Here is a 19,091-nt window from a genome sequence, read left to right as displayed (position 1 = left end):
ACAGAACATCTTCAAAGCACCAAAAGTCTAAAGTTACAAATGGAGGATGCAACGATTATATAAGTGCAGCACAGCAAATGGGAACGCCGATGAATTTCAGCTTTGAAATTTGACAAGCCTTTTTTTTCTCTCCTTCCCAATAGCGTGTTCCAATTCATTCTCCCTCTGTCAGACGAGGTAGAGGAAGAGGTTGAAATTGCACTGCAGAAATCTTTCTAATGTGCGAATGAATGCTCGTACAGTTACAGTTACAGTACAGTACAGTACAGTAAAGAGATGCACGGAGGGGATGAGAGTTGAAAGATGATCGTTTACGGGGAATGATGATCTGAATAACAGTAATTAACACATTCAGGGCGGGAACCCTTAACAGCTATATGTTATACACTTTAGCTATTGAAGAATAACAGATCTACAAGCTCATAGTGCGGCACTGAGTGCCGCGCTATGAGCTTGTAGGTCTGCTATTTTTGAAAAATCGTGAAAATGTGTCGCAAATCTTTGAATATAATATTATTTCAGAGTGAATGTTTTTAACTCAAATCTTTGCTTCTGGAGGGTCCCTGCACAACATATTTTCAGATGGGGGGCCGGTGGCCAATTACATATATATTTGGGGGTTCCTTGACATGAAATATTGAGTACCACTCATATAGAAACATAGGTAAATTCCAGAAAACTGTCATGATTGCCCTGGCAACATTCACTATACTCCCACACCAACCGACCACCATGCACTGAACCTGGCAGCATCCACTCTACTCCCACACCAACCTGGCAACCAACCGACCACCATGCCACTGGCCCTGGCAAAGCAAAGCAAAGTTGCCATGTTTACCCAGGGTAACTGGACTATAAGCTCAAGAACTTGTTTACAGCCCAGGCCCTGCTCGTAGAACATTTCATGGTAGGGGTTCAATGCCTTGCTCAAATGCACTTCAGCGGTGGTCATTTTAACGTGCCGGTCCGTGGGATACGAACTAGCGACCTTCCGATATCAAGACCGCTCTGCAAACCGTTCAGCCACTGCTGCCTCTATCTGGCAGCATTCACTATACTCCCACACCAACCGACCGACCACCGTGCACTGGCCCTGGAAACATTCCCAAAGGCTAATTATGCTTTGTCAGACAAAAAGTGTCTCAAACAAAAGCCACTCAACAAAAAAAAAGGACATTTTCTTTTTCCTCCAACAAAATTCATGTCCACTTCCTCTAAATGAGGCTTTGGGGCCCAAAAGGAGCCTGATATAATAGGGCTCCATATAATTGCTACCTTGTTATAAGACAACTTGTACAACCAAAAAAAATAATAATAATAATAAGAAGAAGAAGAACTTTACTTTTTGAATGACAGGACAAATTGTGTCCGGCTTAAAACAAGGAAAGCATTTGAGATTTTTTTTCAACGTTGGCTATGTTCAAAAAATAGCAGATGTATAGGCTCAAAAGAGTGTCGCTTTGTGCCACGCTGCAAGCTTGTACATCTGCTACTTTATATCTTTTGAAAGATCATGAAGTTTTGTAGAACGGGCCTCTCATGTCTTAACCCATTCTGAACGGGAACCCATTTTGGTGTTAGCATGATGTTATGCTTTAGCTATTGAAAAATAGCAGATCTACAAGCTCATAGCGCGCCACCGAGTGGCGCGCTACGAGCTTGTATGTCTGCTATTTTTGAAAAATCGAAGAACGACTGACATTTTTATAGAATCTGATCTCAGGTCAGAATGGGTTAATCAGACCAGTGTGTGTCCAGTGGAAACCTCGTATGAATCTGATCTCAGGTCAGAATGGGTTATGGTGTTAAAGCGAACGTGGCTGGCACCAGTGTGAGATATAACAGCAGATGGAAGTGTTTCATTTAGACTATGCTAATCGCCTCATCTTTTTAATTGCCGTTTCAATAAGCCTTCGCGAGGTCACCCAACACTTGGCTAAAACGTATTTTTCACCCGCGAGGTGTTAATTCTTTTTAATTGCACTTCATGGCTGGTTTTCGTTGTCTTATGGCTATATGCGGTGTATAGCAGCTTCACACAGCCGGACGGTTATCATCGCTAGCTGTGTTCGCTCGCCGCTGCTGTCGTTGTCACCTTGGGAAACACTAGAGCTGTGTGAAGTGCAGTGTTGTTTTTTGGCAGCAAAGTTTGATATTTGAGTTTTTGTCATATAGTCTCTTGAATTAGCCTGATTGTCAGACTCTGAGAGCCTTCCAGAATGTCTTAGTGTTAGTCTAGTTTTAGTCGACTAAACATAAGATTTTAGTCGACTAAATCTACAGTTGATTTAGTCGAACACAATGTACTGGTGGGCTTTGATGCCGTCCTAATGACCAACCACTTGCTGAAAATAGCTGATCTACAAGCCTCCCCTCTTATTAAAATGTCAACTGTCAACATGTTGTTCTTGTATGAGCGCCACAGATATCGTTGCAGCCCCTCTCTCACAAGCACAACAACGTGATGGGATTGAATTGAAGCCAATCTCCTCACAACAACCCCCAGCATATTGTAATGTCCATGTGCACATTGTTCTGCCCACTGAAGAGGCCCTCGTGCACATGCATTGTGCACACACACTGCATTGTACACAGACACGTGCACGGCTTCACATACACACTGCATTGTACACAGACACGTGCATGGCTTCACGTGCACAATGCCCACACACTGCGCTCCATTAACCCATTTTGGCCTGACGTCGAAAATTAAAAAAAAATCTTTATTTCTGAAAAAACCTGCATGTTTCTATATATCAGTGGTTCTCAATATTTCATGTCAAGGACCCCAAAAATTATCTGTAATTGTCCTCCGACCCACATCTGAAAATATGTTGTTCCAGGGACCAGCAGAAGCAAAGATTTGAGTTAAAAACGTTCGCTCTGAAGGAATATCAAAGATTTGAGGCACATTTTCACGATTTATCAAAAAAAGCAGACCTACAAGCTCATAGCGCGGCACTCGGTGCCGCGCTATGAGCTTGTAGATCTGCTATTTTCCAATAGCTAAAGTATAACATAATGCTTACAACACCAAAAGGGGTTACCGCACAAAATGGCTTAAGAATGTATAGCATTATTAAAAAATAAGAAAAAATAAATGCAATTATGCATGCAGGCCTTTCTGGTCAAGATATATACCATAGAACCGGGCCGGCCGGGGCAGGGCAGAGCAGGGCGGGCCGGGTCAGAGCGAACGAGTGAGCAACGCGGGGCCAGTCTCTCAAATTATGTATTCAATTCGTAGAAAAAGGCAGACCAGAGTATGGTGTACGCTCCCACTTTCTGATTAATTTAAAGGTCTCGGAGCTCTCTACAGCCAACCCACAGCACAGCCCCCACCCCTTATGCTTACACTACTTTATTTATATTTTGAAAAGTAACATTTTAGCCAATTTACAAGCTCGATCATCACAACGTGTCGATGTAGATCGGCTAGTCGAGCTATTCAAAAATGTTGTTCAAATTAGTGAAAAAAAGGGGTTTAGCATGGACGAAAATAGAAAATAGAGCCTGATTGCGCTAAATCAACTAAATCAACTAAATCAACTGTGGATTTAGTTGACTGAAATCCTATCACATTTAGTCGACAAAAACTAAGGGTACAACATTTCAGATGACGAACACACGATTTAACTCCAATGGAATTTTTTTCAAAGACTTTGACTAAAACTAAATCAAAATCGACACTGCTTGTACAGTCACTCATTAACCTATTTTGGCGGGAACCCCTTTTGGTGTTAGCATTATGTTATGCTTTAGCTATTCAAAAATAGCAGATCTACAAGCTCATAGCGTGCCACCGAGTGGCGCGCTACGAGCTCGTAGGTCTGCTATTTTTTTAAGAACCACTGACATAGAAACATAGCTTTTTTCAGAAAACTGTCAGGATGTAGAAGAATTTTTTTTTAGAATCTGATCTCAGGTCAGAATGGGTTCATCAGAAGCAGTGACTAGTGTGGCTTATATATAGCCTACGTACCTCGGCGAGGCGAGGCCTGGAGACGGATGAATACGAGCGAGGCAAGGTATGTGCTGCTGAATGTCGGCGAAACGGCAAAAAAAAGAATAAAAAGGACGAACGAACGAACGAAGGCATGGCTGGAAGTTCAATCACAATAGCATGACTCCAGCAGCATGCCGGAACACGTGGAATGGCACCAGATCCATCGTTGGGGACAACAAAGGCAGTCCCCGACAGGCGCTGTGGGGGCAGGTGTCTGTCTGTCTGTCTATAGCCCATTCTGGGCCGGAAGCCCTTTTGGTGTTTTATCTAAGCATTTATGTTATACTTATCTATTGATAACTTAGCTATTGAAAAATAGCAGATCTACAAAGCTCGTAGCGCTGCAACCGAGTGCCGCGCTACGAGCTTTGTATAGGTCTGCTATTTTTGAAAGAAATCGTGAAAATGTGGCGCAAAATCTTTGGACATGATATTCTTTCAGAGCAAATGTTTTTTTAACTCAAATCTTTGCTTCTGGGGAGGAGGTCCCTCATGGAACAACATATTTTCAGATGGGGGGGTCGGCGGCCAATTACATATATTTTTGGGAGTCCTTAATTGACATGAAATTGTTTGAGAACCACTGATGATATAGAAACATGTTTTTTTTTTCTCCAGAAAACTGTCATGATTTTATATAGAAGATGATTTTGTAGAATCAAGCTCAGGTCTAAATGCGCTAGGCATGCTTTGAAGATGAGAGAAGACCCCGGCCCTGGCTTTATACAAAAAAAAAAGACCAGGACCCCTGCCCGCTGGAAATATCTACAGTGGAGCTAGATAAAAAAAAAAAAAAGAATAATCCACAAAGGGCACCAGGCACAAACAGAAGCCCAATGCGTATATAGGCCTACTACAGTAAACTCAAGGTGTGCTCACACAGTCACACACAGAGGAGTTATTTCAGGAAAAAAGTAGGGGGTGGAAAAAAGAAAAGAACGGGAAAAATGCATTGAGATTCAAGGGACTCCCGAATACAACAAAAAGGTGGCTTTTTATACCAGTGTTGAATTCGTCGACAAGCTCACTTGTAAATCAGCTATTTTAAGCGAAAGTGAAAATTATTACGACAACATCAAGGCCCAACTAAAATTAAATTAAAACTACTCAACAGACTATGACTGAAACTAAAATAAAAATTTGCTGCCAAAAAACAACACTGCTATCTATAGTATCTATAGCCTACTTTATGTCGGGGAAATAGTTGTTTCATGGCCTCTTGGTGTAGATGCCGTCAGGTGACCTCATCACCCCTGAGTGGATCGTACTGTCACACATTCCAACGACTTCACTTCACTACGACGGGAAAGTTTGCTCGACCGTATTATGACTAAATAAATACCCTGTTCAAGGCCCGGTGCCAAACCTTAGAGTATATATGAATAGAGACCTTAGAGTATATATGAATAGAGACCTTAGAGTATATATGAATAGAGACCTTAGAGTATATATGAATAGAGACCTTAGAGTATATATGAATAGAGACCTTAGAGTATATATGAATAGAGACCTTTAGAGTATATATGAATAGAGACCTTAGAGTATATATGAATAGAGACCTTTAGAGTATATATGAATAGAGACCTTTAGAGTATATATGAATAGAGACCTTTAGAGTATATATGAATAGAGACCTTAGAGTATATATGAATAGAGACCTTAGAGTATATATGAATAGAGACCTTAGAGTATATATGAATAGAGACCTTAGAGTATATATGAATAGAGACCTTTAGAGTATATATGAATAGAGACCTTAGAGTATATATGAATAGAGACCTTAGAGTATATATGAATAGAGACCTTAGAGTATATATGAATAGAGACCTTAGAGTATATATGAATAGAGACCTTTAGAGTATATATGAATAGAGACCTTTAGAGTATATATGAATAGAGACCTTAGAGTATATATGAATAGAGACCTTAGAGTATATATGAATAGAGACCTTAGAGTATATATGAATAGAGACCTTAGAGTATATATGAATAGAGACCTTTAGAGTATATATGAATAGAGACCTTAGAGTATATATGAATAGAGACCTTTAGAGTATATATGAATAGAGACCTTAGAGTATATATGAATAGAGACCTTAGAGTATATATGAATAGAGACCTTTAGAGTATATATGAATAGAGACCTTAGAGTATATATGAATAGAGACCTTAGAGTATATATGAATAGAGACCTTTAGAGTATATATGAATAGAGACCTTAGAGTATATATGAATAGAGACCTTATAGTATATATGAATAGAGACCTTAGAGTATATATGAATAGAGACCTTAGAGTATATATGAATAGAGACCTTTAGAGTATATATGAATAGAGACCTTAGAGTATATATGAATAGAGACCTTAGAGTATATATGAATAGAGACCTTTAGAGTATATATGAATAGAGACCTTAGAGTATATATGAATAGAGACCTTAGAGTATATATGAATAGAGACCTTAGAGTATATATGAATAGAGACCTTAGAGTATATATGAATAGAGACCTTTAGAGTATATATGAATAGAGACATTTAGAGTATATATGAATAGAGACCTTAGAGTATATATGAATAGAGACCTTAGAGTATATATGAATAGAGACCTTTAGAGTATATATGAATAGAGACCTTAGAGTATATATGAATAGAGACCTTAGAGTATATATGAATAGAGACCTTAGAGTATATATGAATAGAGACCTTAGAGTATATATGAATAGAGACCTTTAGAGTATATATGAATAGAGACCTTAGAGTATATATGAATAGAGACCTTAGAGTATATATGAATAGAGACCTTAGAGTATATATGAATAGAGACCTTAGAGTATATATGAATAGAGACCTTAGAGTATATATGAATAGAGACCTTAGAGTATATATGAATAGAGACCTTTAGAGTATATATGAATAGAGACCTTAGAGTATATATGAATAGAGACCTTTAGAGTATATATGAATAGAGACCTTTAGAGTATATATGAATAGAGACGACACCCGGAGGAAACCCGGAGGTGAAATGGACATAGTGGCCGAATTTGGTATTGCAGCCTGGCCCCAAACACATGAACGCGCTGGTCCGTTGACTATCATTGCGCACGTTCTTGACGACACGTGAACGCCGTTTCATACGTGAGCGCACGTGAACGAGTGCAATGATGCCAACGGCCAGCGCGTTCATGTGTTTGGGCCCAATCCATCCCAGCATGCACTCTGTTCTTACCTCGGAAGAACTTCCGCCGTAGTCTGAAAACCCACCTCTTCAGACTCCACCATGGCCCGTAGCACTAGCCCCTTAGATAGCACTTTATGTAGACTAGATAGTATTTTAAATAGAGCACTTTATAATATAGTATAGTATGTATAGTTTACATAGATACTCCACTGTTACGTTATTAGCTTACGCATGTTTCATGATAACTAATGTGATGTATGCCATGCTTTTTGTTACTGCTTAATGTAAGTCGCTCTGGATTAAGAGCGTCTGCTAAATGCCTACATTGTAAATTGTAAGGAGGATTGGAATCGCCTCATGCGCTTTTGAGCAACCCAATGCAAGTGGATGGGAGGAGAAATCCGGCGCCGTCTCTATTCATATATACTCTAAATGCCAAACAGACAAAGTTTTCCTTGAGCTTGAGAAGGTGAAAATAAGGACACAAGTTACTTGTCAGCTCTCACAAACTTGAACACACATTGCTTGTGGCATTCTCATGAGGTGATAAGGTTATATTTCACATATAATATGGCTGAAACAGCACCAATCTTTTTCAGCGTTTTGAAACTAAGTTAAAAGTCATGCGAGGACCACCATGAGTGATGGATTAACTCATCTCATGCTCTCAAGAGCTGTGGAACTGTTGTCCAATCTCTGACTGACTTTGTAAATTTTTTTTACTAGGGCCCTTGCCCTTGAGTAAGAAGTACTCACATCTTCAAGGAGAATTTTGCTGGGCTTTGCTGAAAATGAGCACTTTTCTGAAAAGCTACTGCCCTGGGTAAAAAGAAAAAGATCTTACACTTAACCCGGCCACTGGCTTAATGAATACATTTGCTGTAATTCACGCCAGGATTTTCCAAAACCCGCGACCGGATGTTACAAATGTTACTACTGTACCACTCTGTGTGTTGTCGCAGCCACTTCCGGTCTACCGCTCGGCGATGAGAAAGCCTGACCGTGACCGTGACCGTTACACGTCAGCTATCGGCCGTGGAATAAACCTTGATTTGACCAGAAATGCCATCTGGGACAAGAAATTGGAAATAAAGGCGATCGAAAGAAACGGAGAGTGGGTGCGGGTGCACGCTCAAGTCACGATGGCGTGCCCCATTACTGTTGACAACATCACCTAGCATATATTATATACCGAGGGTGGGCAGAGTGAGATGAACACACTTTACTTGGAGCGAGAGAGAGAGAGAGAGAGAGAGAGAGAGAGAGAGAGAGAGAGAGAGAGAGAGAGAGAGAGAGAGAGAGAGAGAAAGAGAGAGAGCTTGTTAAACAACAAAAACAAAAAGCAGTATAGTCTAGCATTCTGTTTTATCAGAACACTGTTTCTCTTCACTTGGATTGTGTCTTGAATAAAACATTAGGTCGTGTCGTAGTAGCGGAACACACTGTACAACACACTGTACGCATATGGTCCTCGTCTCAAAGGGAAGGAGGGTCGGGGGCTCCAGTTAATTAGTGTCCTTAGGGGTCTTAGGTTGTTGCTGTTTTGTCCTGCCTCATGAGGGCATACAGTACAGTACAGGACAGGACAGGCAACATACTGTATTATCCTGCTCATATACTGTATTGTCCTGCTCATAAATCTTTGTGTTTGAGCACAAAATGCATTTTGAGAACCCACGAATGGTCAGCGTGCACAATCATTATACAGCTGTGGCCGCCCCGGGACGAATCTAGTTGAATAACCCCCGACATCAGCCCTATTCACATTGGATCAGTATCATGTCGGGACCTCAGGTGTTCATACTATCTGTAACAGTCAGCTGAGGTCCTTCTAGAATAGAACACTAGTCCAGTGTGAATAGGGAGGGCAGTAACAGTCAGCTGAGGTCCTTCTTGAATACTAGTCCAGTGTGAATTAGCTGAATCTGGAGCCGCTTGGTGAAAAGCTCAGCCGTTGGAGGACATTCAAAATCAATCTGTCATTAACGTGCCGTCATCACAGGCAGTCACATAATAAACACCATCACTCCAGTGACAACGCAATATAAGCATCCATTAGCGATGAAACCATGAAGTAGCTTCCACTAGAGATGCCACAAAGTGACCATTTGCCCAATCGAATAATCTACAGTTCTGGCGATTAATAATCGATTAATCGACCCCCCCCCCCCCACCCCCCTCAATATCAGATAAAACTTTTAAGATTTTATATTATGCACATAACCATTATATGTTGAGTGCATGCTTTGATGGTTACAGTTTTATAATCAGTTTTGATGAGTAAACCTTTGTGGAGATCTTCTCAGTGCCATTCAGGATGGAAAATGAAATCCATTTGGATTTGGGGAGAAGTAGTTTCATAAGGGGCTGGTACAGTATGTATTACTTGATATAAATAGCTAGGCGGGAAATAGCTGTTTTCAATGCATGATAGTTCAGTTGGTGATACAAGCATGAAATTTGGCACAGATGTCCTTCATATGTCCCTAATCGATAATCAACCTCGGGCCACGCAGAATTCAAATTTTTTCAAGGTGGCCCGCCAGTTTTAAAAATGACTGCAACTGTAAATACGTTTTGGACTATTAGCTAGGCGGGAATGGGGATGATAGTTCAGTTGGTGATACAAGCATGAAATTTGGTACAGATGACCTTTATATGACCATAATCGATAATCAACCTCGGGCCACGCAAAATTCCTCCATTTTCCAAGATGGCCGCCAGAAATTGGATAAATGTACATCTGCTCATGGTTAATCCACAGTTGGCGATACAAGCATGAAATTTGGCACAGATGACCTTTATATGACCATAATCGATAATCAACCTCGGGCCACGCAAAATTCCTCTATTTTCCAAGATGGCCGCCAGTTTGCAATTGGACAGCTAGGCGGGAATAGAGGTGATAGTTCAGTTGGTGATACAAGCATGAAATTTGGTACAGATGACCTTTATATGACCATAATCGATAATCAACCTCGGGCCACGCAAAATTCCTCCATTTTCCAAGATGGCCGCCAGAAATTGCATAAATGTACATCTGCTCATGGTTAATCCACAGTTGGCGATACAAGCATGACATTTGGCACAGATGACCTTTATATGACCATAATCGATAATCAACCTCGGGCCACGCAAAATTCCTCCATTTTCCAAGATGGCCGCTAGTTTGCAATTGGACAGCTAGGCGGGAATAGAGGTAATAGTTCAGTTGGTGATACAAGCATGAAATTTGGTACAGATGACCTTTATATGACCATAATCGATAATCAACCTCGGGCCACACAAAATTCCTCCATTTTCCAAGATGGCCGCCAGTTTGCAATTGGACATACGTTTTGGACTACACCAATTTGCGGGGTCTATAAAACTTAGAATTTCCCCTAATTTTGGTATAAGATATGTCCTGGAGGTATTTATACCAAGTGAGATAAAACAATAACATTAGGTTCCAATATGGCGCCATATTTTTCAATATGGCTGCTGAGAAATTGCATAAATGTACATCTGCTCATGGTTAATCCACAGTTGGTGATACAAGCATGACATTTGGCACAGATGTCCTTCATATGTCCCTAATCGATAATCAACCTCGGGCCACGCAGAATTCCAATTTTTTCAAGGTGGCCCGCCAGTTTTAAAAATGACTGCAACTGTAAATACGTTTTGGACTATATGACCTTGCTGGGGCTGTAAATATTTTATTTCCCCACAATTTGATATAAGAGAATATGTTCTGGAGGTATTTCTACCAAGTACAATTAAAAATATATATATTGGGTTCCAATATGGCGGCATTTTTTCAAATATGGCTGCCGGTATATTGCATAAATGTACTGTTCATGGTTAATGCACAGTTGGTGATATAAACACCTGTTGCAGTAACCAATGAAGACATGCAAGTCCTTGAGGAGTTCGTAGTACTCATGTACGATAAAAGTAGTTCCTACAAGGAAGTGAATGAGGCACGACTGGACTTGTTTGCCAGAAAGCAGCGATTATATGATTGCATTCCACCAACAAGTGCCGCTCTAAAGGAACATTGCAAGAGAGCTGCATACCAAGCAGGACATATATGGGGCCAGTCACTCTTGTGCAGTCCTGTTTTGCCAAGTCCAATCCACTGGGGATGTCACCAGACGGACAGAACATGGCTTCCACACTGGACAGATCTTCCAGCAGTGGCCAAATCATGCCAGGAGCTGACGCGATGTGGTTGTAAAAAGGAATGTTGTGGCCGCTGCAAATGTTTTAAGTCTGGGCTTATTTGCACACACCTCTGTGGTTGCAGTTGCTAGTACACTGGCCTGTCACTTGTCCAGCCACCATGTGTTTATAATGACTTGCCTGAATACAACAAAAAGAAAAAAGAAAGAAAGAAAAAAGAAGAAAAAGAGCACTAAGCTTTATGGGATGCAAGTTTGTGTATGGTGATATAATAATATTTAACATATGTCACCCTATTTGATCTTAGGTAATTTAAAATCATTCAAAATCATTCAAATATAAAATATTTTTTTTTAAATGGGCTGAATATACAGAAACCTCCCCGTGGTGCAGCCTGGGAAACACTGGTTGAATATACATCCAAGAGGACAGAATATGATACTGCCAGTAGGCCAATCTCTGTATACTTATTACTTATCTACCTACCTACTTTAAAATGTGCCATAAATGGATTCTGTGTATGGTAATTTACAAATGCATGTGTTACAAGCTCATGTGGAATAACCATATAGGCCTATATTTCTGCAATTTCTCGGCAGCCATATTGAAAAACGTATAGGTCCAATTGCAAACTGGCGGCCATCTTGAAAAATAAATAATTAATTGATTATCAATTAGGGTGGTATAATGGTAATCTGTACCATATTTTATGCTTGTATCACCAACTGTGGATTAACCATGAGCAGATGTACATTTATGCAATTTCTCAGCAGCCATATTGAAAAATATGCCGCCATATTGGAACCTAATGTTATTGTTTTATCTCACTTGGTAGAAATACCTCCAGGACATATCTTATACCAAAATTAGGGGAAATTCTAAGTTTTATAGGCCCCGCGAATTGGTGTAGTCCAAAACGTATAGGTCCAATTGCAAACTGGCGGCCATCTTGGAAAATGGAGGAATTTTGCGTGGCCCGAGGTTGATTATCGATTATGGTCATATAAAGGTCATCTGTACCAAATTTCATGCTTGTATCACCAACTGAACTATCACCTCTATTTCCCGCCTAGCTAAAAGAGAACATGTTCAGTTCACTAGTCTACACTCTACTCTACACCTGCCTTCATTTCATCTGATTGTCTGTCTGGCAGGCACTTAGCAAGCGATCGTTAACTGTGTCTGTTAGAGAGAGGGGCTTGATTTATACTTATATTCTCCCCTCTGATGAAGGTACATGTTCGATATATCATGCAGCCTTACTTATTAGTATATTTTGGCTATTAAAAATGTATTTATTTTTGGCTATTTTTTGGGGACGGCAACAAATAATCAGAAAATCGATAAATCGGCGGCATCCCTAGCTTCCACCATGCTGAATGCTATGGCGTTGTTCTGTGATGCAGGCAGGGCTACACGTGAAGCACATCTAAACAACAATATATACAATGTATCATGTACAATGAATAGTGTATGATAATGACACCCGGGACAAAGTATGTCTTGGAGGGTCGCCAAATTCCTATTGAATCGAATCCGACAGAGACAGACAGACAGACAGAACAGACAGAACAGACAGAACAGACAGAACAGACAGAACAGACAGACAGAACAGACAGAACAGACAGACAGAAGGCCTGTACCTGTGTCGGGGTCACACTGGTGCTCACAGGGGTCCAGCAGGCGTCGCCCACACAGCTCGTTGAGCCAGGGTCCGCTGGCGTTCTGCTGGTAGTACAGCAAAACCTGGGCCGGATTCAGCCAGTCTGACGCGTCCAGCTGGTTTCCCTGGAGGAGGATGAACCTGGAGCCTGCAGGGAGGGAGTTTAAGGGGTTAATATAGGGCACTTTAAGCAACGACTGTTTTCAGGAACGCTCCGCTATACGCGGAAGTACGGCGGCTATATGACGCCCACGCCGTAGCTGTCAAAAGCGTTAAGCAAACAGCCTCCGACTTACATGCGCTGGACATGATCAGCAGTGGAAAGAGGAAGGTGCTGCATGGAGCAATCTGTTATTCTAAAGCCGTTTTAATAAACATGGTTAATATGACATAATTATGGTATTAGTGTTATTTCTTCATTCAGAGCATGCCAACACATTATACACAGCATAAGAGAGGTGATGGAGCAATCGGTGTAAATATATGACAGCTATAATTTCAATAAACATATAGTTATGACATGGCGTTGTGTAGACACTACGTGTAAGTGTATAGGTTCTGCCCTCTATGGTTCTGCCGTAGTAGAAACTAGAAAGGACTGCGACGGAGAGCAGGTTTATGTATCGAGCACTGATCCATTTCCGGTTTGCCGGAGCAGACTGCCGTATCCGTCGTTGATTAATGACCCTGGAGGACACTCAATGTCATGGGTCTGACAAGGACTATCGTAATAGGACAAGAAGCGAAGACCGTACAGTGGACGCCATGTTGCTCCCTGGAAGGAAAGAAACATGCGCAGTTGAGACCAGGAAAGTTGTACAGGAATGTACAACTTCCTGGTCTCAACTGCGCACGCTTCTCGTCCCTAGTCCTTGAGGTCTGAGAGTCTAAATCTCATTCAATGGTGGTATATGTGGCTTAAATGCCGAATACATGGACAATTATTATTTGTGCAAAATATTGTCATTCATCGTTTCCATGTTGAATTTTTTTTCAGAATCAGAATGTTTCTGTTTTGGAAATGGCAGATATAAGAGCTAAAAATGTGTTGTGAGCGTATAAAGTTATTGAATCATGTGATCTTTAACTTTATCTTAAACATCTACTGCTGCATTTGGCATGTTTCTGGTATTGATATCATATAAATGTAAATATTATGAATGGACTGTTTTATTTGCTTACACCATCTGTGGATGGAAAGGCATTAAATGGAACCCCGACGCTTCCTATAAGAGCAATGCAAAACGACCTTCTGAAAACAGTCGCACGCAAGCACGCACGCACGCACACGCACGCACGCACGCACGCACGCACACGAAAACTACTTTAACTGCAGAGTTTCACAGTTAGCAATATATTATTAGTGCCGACCTCAACAAACACCCGGGACAACACGCAACACGCAAACAGCAGGACCGCTTAATTAAAACACAGTCTGTGGGAGCGGGCAACGGTGCACAGGTCAGCGTTTTCCACAAACAGACACGCTTCCGAGGGCGGTAGTTTTTAATCAATGCTACAATACCAATTACCACACAGTCTGGATGGAACGCACAGCCATGAATCATTCACATTTCTGCGGCATTCGCTACACCAGACGTGTCTCCGTAATGTATAGGAGTCTACTGACAGTGTTGATTTTGACAGATAAAATTTTGATGTAGTTTTAGTCAGACTTTTAAATTAAAATTCCGTTTGGTTTGAGCAATGAATATCAATAAAAAGCAGGGCCACCATAGTTCCACACTCACTCCAGAGGGCCACTATAGTTCCACACTCACTCCAGAGGGCCACTATAGTTCCACACTCACTCCAGAGGGCCACTATAGTTCCACACTCACTCCAGAGGGCCACTATAGTTCCACACTCACTCCAGAGGGCCACTATAGTTCCACACTCACTCCAGAGGGCCACTATAGTTCCACACTCACTCCAGAGGGCCACTATAGTTCCACACTCACTCCAGAGGGCCACTATAGTTCCACACTCACTCCAGAGGGCCACTATAGTTCCACACTCACTCCAGAGGGCCACTATAGTTCCACACTCACTCCAGAGGGCCACTATAGTTCCACACTAACTCCAGAGGGCCACTATAGTTCCACACTAACTCCAGAGGGCCGCTATATTTCCACACTCACTCCAGAGGGCCGCTATATTTCCACACTCACTCCAGAGGGCCAATATAGTTCCACACTCAAAATCCTGAATGATCTTTTGCTATTTTTTAATAAGGAATCCTGAAAAGTAATATTTTTATTCAATTTCAAATGCATTTAGTTATAGTTATGTTAACTTTATGAACTAAATACAAATACATTGGACATAAAAAGACAATAACATTTGGAATGCTATAGTAACTTGAAATCATTAATCTATCAATGTTCGGATATTAACCTGCAAGGCGCATTGAGTGAAGACGGGGGGCCTGGGGGCCTGTTTTAGGCTGGGGACCCCCGGAAATACTTTGGCCATGTCTCGCGACCCCCTTCCCCACCCCCAATACAAACTGACTGCAAAAATAACCATAAAGATGGAGTGCCATACTTCTTTGCCACCCTAAAACATGATCATCAGGTGTTATTGTTATAAGGAGGAAGATTTTTTTTTTCAAAAAAGTGTACAGTATTTGTTAAAATGTCGTTTTTAACATTTCATTAAGTATGCCTGGTTTGCCTGGTGGGTGGTGATGGGTGGTGATCCACCTGAACTGAAGCCGCACCCATGAAAGCTGTAGTTGTATGATAAAGGGGGAGGGGTTAGGGGAGGGGCTGATAATGTGATGTCACTACTTATATTCTTTTTCATTGGTACCTCATAGACACATGTAAAACTGGAAACATACACCAATTGTGGCACTCCATCTTTAATAATAGAGAAAATATATTTGTTTTTGTTTTTTGAAAATTATTTGGGAATATTTTGGCGACCCCCCCGAGGGGTCGCGACCCACGGGTTGAGAACTCCTGATCGGGCACAAGGCTGACAGGTCTGCAACGAGATGCTAACAATTAACAGCATGGCGAAGACGTTCTCTCCTGTCCTTTCAGTTATTTCACAAACACTGCTTGGAAATAGTCTGGAGAGCTCGTTAGTTAGGATGATGACGTTAGAGGTTCAATCAACTGTGTTTATTATTTAGGGACTTCTCTTTTTCTTCTCTAATTAGACATGGATTTGGCAAACTGCAAATGCCAGCGTATACGTAATGAATAAAGATAAATGTCTGCTATTGTAACGAGAGACGGTCTTAAAATGTAATGTGTTTTCATTGCACAACTTTTGTTCCAATGATCATATAGAATGCTCAGACTAATTGGCAAAGAAGGATTAAGATAGCTCGTTTGTCTAAATGCAAAATGTGTGTAAATGCTTGGTGAAGAAAGCTGCATCCACTAAGTCAGGGCATGCTTTATTCATTTTGCATAATCATTCACTCGACCACAGAGGATACCGATTCCTTCTCACAAGAGATACCAGAGACACATACAGATGGTGTAGATCTCTAGATCCACATTACATACAAACAGACCCTGCCTTTTACAACTACACATTGCAGCGTAGGACCCTCCCTTGCCTCCACGAGTGGCAAGGCAGGGAGTGGCAGGGAGTGGCAAGGCAAGGCAGGGAGTGCCTTGCCTCCCTGCCTTTCCCTGTCTGTGACCACAGGTCACAGACAAAGTCAAAGAGAGAAGGATGATGCTGGTAGGGCACTGCGTCAGGCACCCAGAACTAGAGGCTGGCAGGGCACTGCGTCAGGCACCCAGAACTAGAGGCTGGCAGGGCACTGCGTCAGGCACCCAGAACTAGAGGCTGGCAGGGCACTGCGTCAGGCACCCAGAACTAGAGGCTGGCAGGGCACTGCGTCAGGCACCCAGAACTAGAGGCTGGCAGGGCACTGCGTCAGGCACCCAGAACTAGAGGCTGGCAGGGCACTGCGTCAGGCACCCAGAACTAGAGGCTGACAGGGCACTGCGTCAGGCACCCAGAACTATAGAGGCTGGCAGGGCACTGCGTCAGGCACCCAGAACTATAGAGGCTGGCAGGGCACTGCGTCAGGCACCCAGAACTATAGAGGCTGGCAGGGCACTGCGTCAGGCACACAGAACTAGAGGCTGGCAGGGCACTGCGTCAGGCACACAGAACTAGAGGCTGGCACTGCGTCAGGCACCCAGAACTAGAGGCTGGCAGGACACTGCGTCAGGCACCCAGAACTAGAGGCTGGCAGGGCACTGCGTCAGGCACCCAGAACTAGAGGCTGGCAGGGCACTGCGTCAGGCACCCAGAACTAGAGGCTGGCAGGGCACTGCGTCAGGCACCCAGAACTAGAGGCTGGCAGGGCACTGCGTCAGGCACCCAGAACTAGAGGCTGGCAGGGCACTGCGTCAGGCACCCAGAACTAGAGGCTGGCAGGGCACTGCGTCAGGCACCCAGAACTAGAGGCTGACAGGGCACTGCGTCAGGCACCCAGAACTATAGAGGCTGGCAGGGCACTGCGTTAGGCACCCAGAACTATAGAGGCTGGCAGGGCACTGCGTCAGGCACCCAGAACTATAGAGGCTGGCAGGGCACTGCGTCAGGCACCCAGAACTATAGAGGCTGGCAGGGCACTGCGTCAGGCACCCAGAACTATAGAGGCTGGCAGGGCACTGCGTCAGGCACCCAGAACTATAGAGGCTGGCAGGGCACTGCGTCAGGCACCCAGAACTATAGAGGCTGGCAGGGCACTGCGTCAGGCACCCAGAACTAGAAGCTGGCAGGACACTGCGTCAGGCACCCAGAACTAGAGGCTGGCACTGCGTCAGGCACCCAGAACTAGAGGCTGGCAGGACACTGCGTCAGGCACCCAGAACTAGAGGCTGGCAGGGCACAGCTTCAGGCACCCAGAACTAGAGGCTGACACTGCGTCAGGCACCCAGAACTAGAGGCTGACACTGCGTCAGGCACCCAGAACTAGAGGCTGACACTGCGTCAGGCACCCAGAACTAGAGGCTGGCACTGCGTCAGGCACCCAGAACTAGAGGCTGGCACTGCGTCAGGCACCCAGAACTAGAGGCTGGCACTGCGTCAGGCACCCAGAACTAGAGGCTGACACTGCGTCAGGCACCCAGAACTAGAGGCTGGCACTGCGTCAGGCACCCAGAACTAGAGGCTGAAACTGCGTCAGGCACCCAGAACTAGAGGCTGACACTGCGTCAGGCACCCAGAACTAGAGGCTGGCACTGCGTCAGGCACCCAGAACTAGAGGCTGACACTGCGTCAGGCACCCAGAACTAGAGGCTGGCACTGCGTCAGGCACCCAGAACTAGAGGCTGGCACTGCGTCAGGCACCCAGAACTAGAGGCTGGCACTGCGTCAGGCACCCAGAACTAGAGGCTGGCAGGGCACAGCTTCAGGCACCCAGAACTAGAGGCTGACACTGCGTCAGGCACCCAGAACTAGAGGCTGACACTGCGTCAGGCACCCAGAACTAGAGGCTGGCAGGGCACAGCTTCAGGCACCCAGAACTAGAGGCTGGCAGGGCACAGCTTCAGGCACCCAGAACTAGAGGCTGACACTGCGTCAGGCACCCAGAACTAGAGGCTGACACTGCGTCAGGCACCCAGAACTAGAGGCTGGCAGGACACCCGGAACTAGTGGCAAGTGAACTGACACTGTGGGAGCTAAACCTGTCCTACAGTATATGGGGCCAAGCCAGGAAGCGCACCTACGTAGACGCTCTGCGGCGCGACAGCTTAGCTAACAACGCTGTAGAGATCAAGACCCCGATGTTAGATAGGAGAGTATGGAGGGCAGCGATGCAGGAGTCCCGGGTTGGTGTTGATTAGACCGCACTCTCCGATCTCTTCTTCTTCACCACAGCCCATATTATTAATATCCTCACAAAAGGTTGAATATCAGTGAAGTTTCCCTCCGCGGTCTGAGGACACGACCCCGTCATTTATCTGCATAGCATTATAACCGACAAGATGAGAGCTGGAGAATCAGTCGTGTTAGCCAAGATGAGAAAAGAAGTGCTCTCAGCAGCACATATCTTGGCTCTTCAAATAAATGACGCCCGGGGGCCGGCCAGACTAT

The 19,091-nt window shown here is 43.5% G+C and overlaps 1 protein-coding gene across 1 annotated transcript in view; it reads right to left on the bottom strand.

Moving 5' to 3' along the window:
- Positions 1 to 19,091, bottom strand: part of astn1 (astrotactin 1) — a gene marked incomplete at both ends in the record, with an annotated part of 464,656 nt that overhangs the window by 288,298 nt on the left and 157,267 nt on the right. The window contains 1 exon segment of the mRNA XM_080778845.1: positions 12,994 to 13,161. Coding sequence (XP_080634971.1) covers positions 12,994 to 13,161 — 168 coding nt within the window.

This window comes from Protomyctophum bolini, assembly GCF_963924005.1.
Source record: "Protomyctophum bolini genome assembly, chromosome: 12".
Taxonomy (NCBI): Eukaryota; Metazoa; Chordata; class Actinopteri; order Myctophiformes; family Myctophidae; genus Protomyctophum; species Protomyctophum bolini.
This window is presented reverse-complemented; position numbering and strand designations above follow the sequence as displayed.